This window comes from Oratosquilla oratoria, unplaced genomic scaffold, assembly GCF_046742065.1.
Source record: "Oratosquilla oratoria isolate Oo_2021 unplaced genomic scaffold, ASM4674206v1 SCAFFOLD59, whole genome shotgun sequence".
Taxonomy (NCBI): Eukaryota; Metazoa; Arthropoda; class Malacostraca; order Stomatopoda; family Squillidae; genus Oratosquilla; species Oratosquilla oratoria.
Window position 1 is genome coordinate 757136 of NW_027467723.1, and position 5000 is coordinate 762135.

Below are 5000 nucleotides of genomic sequence, written 5' to 3' on the forward strand. Positions count from 1 at the left end.
TCAGGAAATACAAATACAAAAGAGCTAGAAATGAATTGATTATTATCTTTTTGAAAATACTCAATCTGTGCGCCTCAGGTTACACAGCACACATTCAAACGATGATCCATTTCTTGTCAAATGCAACCTATCACAGCGTTGTCGATGGTTGCCAAGGCTTCTATAATTCGAACCTTCAGCTCATACACGTCTCTAGGAAGGGGAGGTACATGCCCCAAGGCTTTCAAATATCCCCAGAGGAAGAAGTCGCTTGGAGTGAGATCTGGAGACCTAGAGGACCATTACAGGAGCACGCGATCAGTTCAATCGGATTGTTCAATACACAACAGGTTTAACATAAGAAAATTTGATGCTTTTATTCTTTAAATGGTAGTAGTTTCATCTTGCTACCATTTGTAGTTCATGATACACAAGTCCTATTAGGTTTTTGCAGATAGACCCCTATAATCATATATATTTTGAAACCTTATAACCCAAGGTACTTGGATTACTATCTTTCATTTGTCTGTCAATTTGTTTGTTTCTTTTTTGTTTATTTTTTTGTGTTTGTTTGTTTGTTTGTTTGTTTGTTTGTTTGTTTGTTTGTTTGTTTGTTTGTTTGTTTGTTTGTTTGTTTGTTTGTTTGTTTGTTTGTTTGTTTGTTTGTTTGTTTGTTTGTTTGTTTGTTTGTTTGTTTGTTTGTTTGTTTGTTTGTTTGAATGTTCCCGAACTCCTCCTAGGGTTTTGCAGATAGATCCTCATAACTATATATATTCTGATACCCTATCACTTCAGGTACTTGGATAACTATGTTTCATTTAAAAAATACATTTTTGGTTAGGGTTAATGGTTAAAGTTAGGTGGGGTATGGTTAGATTAGGGATGATTCACGAACTCGCAGCAACGCGAGGGTAACTTGGCTAGTATATATATAGTATATAGTATATATATATATATATATATCATATATATATATGTATATATATATATATACATATATATATATATATATATATTTACGTGTATATATATACATATACATATATATATACGTATATATATAAATGTAAATATATATATATATATATATATGTATATATGTATATATATATTTGTGTGTGTGTGTGTGTGTGTGTGTGTGTGTGTGTGTGTGTGTGTGTGTGTGTGTGTGTTTGTGTGTGTGTGTGTGTGTGTGTGTGTGTGTGTGTGTGTGTGTGTGTGTGTGTGTGTGTGTGTGTGTGTGTGTGTGTGTGTGTGTTTGTGCGTGTGTATGTGTGTGTGTGTGTGTTTGTGCGTGTGTGTGTGTGTGTGTGCGTGTGTGTATGTGTGTGTGTGTGTGTGTATGTGTGTGTGTGTGTTTGTGTGTGTGTGTGTGCGTGCGTGTGTATTTGTGTGTGAACGATATAATATATAATATTACTTTGCTCCGTGAAAGATGCTACCAAGAGGGCTGTTTGTTTTTATGTAATCTTAATCCTTGCCCTAGGCCCCTGTTCTTATACACCATAAAGAAAATGGAATTACACTTCTTCACTTCAGACTTATCTCGTTGGCACATCCTATCTTGATTTTTTTTTTCTTTTTTTTTTTACTCTTCGGTCATGAGGTCAACATTGAAAAGAAAGAAGGTAAAATTTTCGATTTGTGAAGGCTCTTAACTGATAAAAGCACTTCCAAATGATATGACCATGAATCCTGACCCTTCCTCATGTTCTCCTTCAGGAAGGATGCTGTCGTGGACTTCGAAGATGGCCGAGATGACAGAAGGAACCTACGATCTCGGTCAGCTCTTCGGGAGGTCGAAAACTTCGTCAGGGTAAGGTTCAGTGGCTGCTGAGATGACCAAGCTTATTTGTTCAGCAAGTTATGTTAATCAACTCTCTTCGAATGCAATTAAATGACTTCAGGCTTGATCTCTTTGTTGTGATCATGGAATCAAGAAATTTTGTCTTTTTCATTTCCATGAGCTCAGGAGAAAAATCAAAATCTCTTGCGCGCTGGTGGCGTAATCGGATACATGCTAACCTCACATTTCCTTAGTCGTGGGTTCGAATCCTGCACTTCTCTTCGATTCCCAGTAGGGACTGTTACCTCCCCTAATTGTCCAAACGCATAATAGGGCTAATATGAATGCTTCGGTAGCTGCTACCCGCCTCCTGGTGTAGGCTCCTTATCTCCTTAATTCTCCTCTGTTTATACAGAACATCATGTTCTCATATGCCTTTTCCTTCATCTACCTTCTCTTCCCCTCCCAACCTCCACTTCTCATATTACTCCACAACCTCCTCCAACTCCCACTTTGTCTCCCTCGCCAACTCCCTCATCATCCCTCATATCTATCTCCTCTCTCCCACAGCCTCCCATCAACCACCTCTTCCATCATCTCCCCCTCCTTCAGATCATCCTTATGTACATAAGTTACATCACATCATTATCAAGGATACGAGCATACAATATCACTATCACTAAATTACTAAATTCTGCACTGACTAACAAGGGTAACATGATCAACTGACAAATAAAAAATCACTCATTTGGCTAATGTTCTGTGGAATAAAATTACTATTGGAAATGTTTAATGAAATGTATAAGTCACTGCCCTAGGACTAACGACTATCATACACATGATTTTGAGAACATTTTGTAAATACCTTTTCAACAGAAACGGAAACGGATCTTCTTGGTATATACAAAATGGTCGTAAATTTGAAAATAATATTTTCACTTGTGAGTTGATTGGTATTTATTAGAAAACTAGATGCATCAATCGGAAGCCTCCATTCGAAGAGGGACAATCTTTTGCTAAGGGCTACAAAGGATAAAGCCCTGAAATTATTACATGGCTGTAGGGTGTTCTATATGGTAGGGTTGCAACAGTACATATGTGTATATCTATATACATATATATTTGTATGTATATGTATGTATGTATATATATATATATTAAATAAATATATATATATATATATTATATATAAATATAAATATATATATATATATATATATATATATATTCATGTGTTTATACATGTATGTATTTTGCTGGTAACCACTAAGGAAATCGGAAGAAAACAGTAATTCCCAAGCGCTTTCGTGTAATTCACATCTTCAGGGGAATACAGAAAAAGTTGTGTTACAAAGAGGTTTAAAAGTAACAAGATTATACACTAGGAAAGGAACAGACACAGTACGAGATTTCTTTTTCATTGATGACTTTGTGTACCAAGACTTATTCTTATTTTCATATGTGACTTTTTGTGCTTTACCAGTTCCTTTCGTAGTGTAATATTTCGTGTCATCTTGTACTATGCCAGTTTCTTTCCTAGTGTCTAATCTTGTGACATCTCGTACTATGTCTGTTCCTTTCCTAAAGTATAATCTTGTTACTTTTAAACCTCTTTGTAACACAACTTTTTCTGTATTCCCCTGAAGATGTGAATTACACGAAAGCGCTTGGGAATTACTGTTTTCTGCCGATTTCCTTAGTGGTTACCAGCAAAATTTGTGGATCACGTGTTGTTTTTAGTGATCTTTCTACATGAATGTATGTATGTTTGTATATGCATATGTGCGTGTATCTGAGATTTATATTTAGAGACTGATTCATTTCATGTAACATTTAATCAGCTTTATATAAGAAGACAAAACATTTCCACAAATTGGATCTGGTAGGAGGATACTCGAACGTTATAACTGTCGGAACTGACAAGTTTATGTTCTTTAAGTCCCGGTTCTGACCAGTTCCCTTTTTCGGTGGCAGCCTGCTGACAGGGCTATAGCTCCATAGCTTATCTATCTTTTGTCTCAAGAGTCTTCTCTCTCTTTCTTTCTCTCTCCCCCCTCTCTCTCTTTCTCTCTCTCTCTCTCTCTCGCTCTCTCTCTCTCTCTCTTTATCTCTCTCTCTCTCTCTCTCTCTCTCTCTCTCTCTCTCTCTCTCTCTCTCTCTCTCCTCTCTCGTCTCTCTCTCTCTCTCACTCTCTCTCTCTCTCTCTCTCTCTCTCTCTCTCTCTCTCTCTCTCTCTCTCTCTCTCTCTCTCTCTCTCTCTCTCTCCTCTCTCTCTCTCTCTCTCTCTCTCTCTCTCTCTCTCTCTCTCTCTCTCTCTCTCTCTCTCCTCTCATCTCTCTCTCTCTCCTCTCTCTCTCTTCTCTCTCTTTCTCTCTTTTTAAGCAGAAGTCCTTGGTTACACCCTCTGGATGACCTATCTTTTATCTCAAAAAGTGACCTATTTTATCTTATTCATTTATTCATTTATTTATTTTTTGAGAAGTCCTTACTTGTGTTTGACTTTTGGTAGGTTCTCTTGTTTGCTCACTCTCTTAATTTTTTCGTGTTGTCTTTCATCTCCTCAGAAATTACCTCCCCCTCCTCCTCCTCTTTCTTCTTATCTTCTTTCTCTTCCTCAACTACCAAAATCACCATCATAATTATCGGCTTTTTTCGAAAGTGCACACCTATCCGACAGAGCATTGGAAAATTAAGTATTAATTTTGTAAATTGTAATACATCACCGTAATATACGTTTTTCTTGGCGGAAATGAACAACAACAACAAAAATACTAAAGACACATACACTAACGAACGAAGCTACAATCACAGGGTGGGGACTCCTTGTTATTCTTCCAGTCCCGCTAAAAGCAAATACACCACGGAACGAAGTTGTGACCATAGGATCTGGAATACGCTCTCAGTACTTCCGTCTGTACCTCGCAAGGTACATAATTTTAAAACAGAGTTTCGGAGCTGAGATTCGTGCATTTCTTGAAGCCATGCAACTCCTGTAGCCTACACCCCGCAGTCGGATCGAATGCGATACCAAAACCAGCCTTCAATATCCTAACGACGACGACAACGACAACGACGTATCTGATGACCTATAGAATTACAGGTATCGCATTACTAAATGCAGGTTAGGTTAGGTTAGATTAGGTTAGGTTAGGTTAGGTTAGAATAGACGTATTTATCATACTTTAATTTCTTCGACCTCTGGACCTATCAAAACAAAGATGACGTCTTAAGCAAC

At 37.3% G+C, this 5000-nt stretch overlaps 2 protein-coding genes across 3 annotated transcripts in view; one reads left to right on the forward strand and one right to left on the reverse strand.

Moving 5' to 3' along the window:
- LOC143023775 (uncharacterized) overlaps positions 1 to 5000 on the reverse strand; it is a 776468-nt gene that overhangs the window by 94693 nt on the left and 676775 nt on the right. The window lies entirely within an intron of this gene.
- LOC143023772 (sodium-independent sulfate anion transporter-like) overlaps positions 1 to 5000 on the forward strand; it is a 36846-nt gene that overhangs the window by 16331 nt on the left and 15515 nt on the right. Inside the window, exon 7 of the mRNA XM_076182384.1 lies at positions 1702 to 1795. Within this exon, the coding sequence (XP_076038499.1) occupies positions 1702 to 1795 (94 nt within the window). The remainder of the gene's footprint in view (positions 1 to 1701; positions 1796 to 5000) is intronic.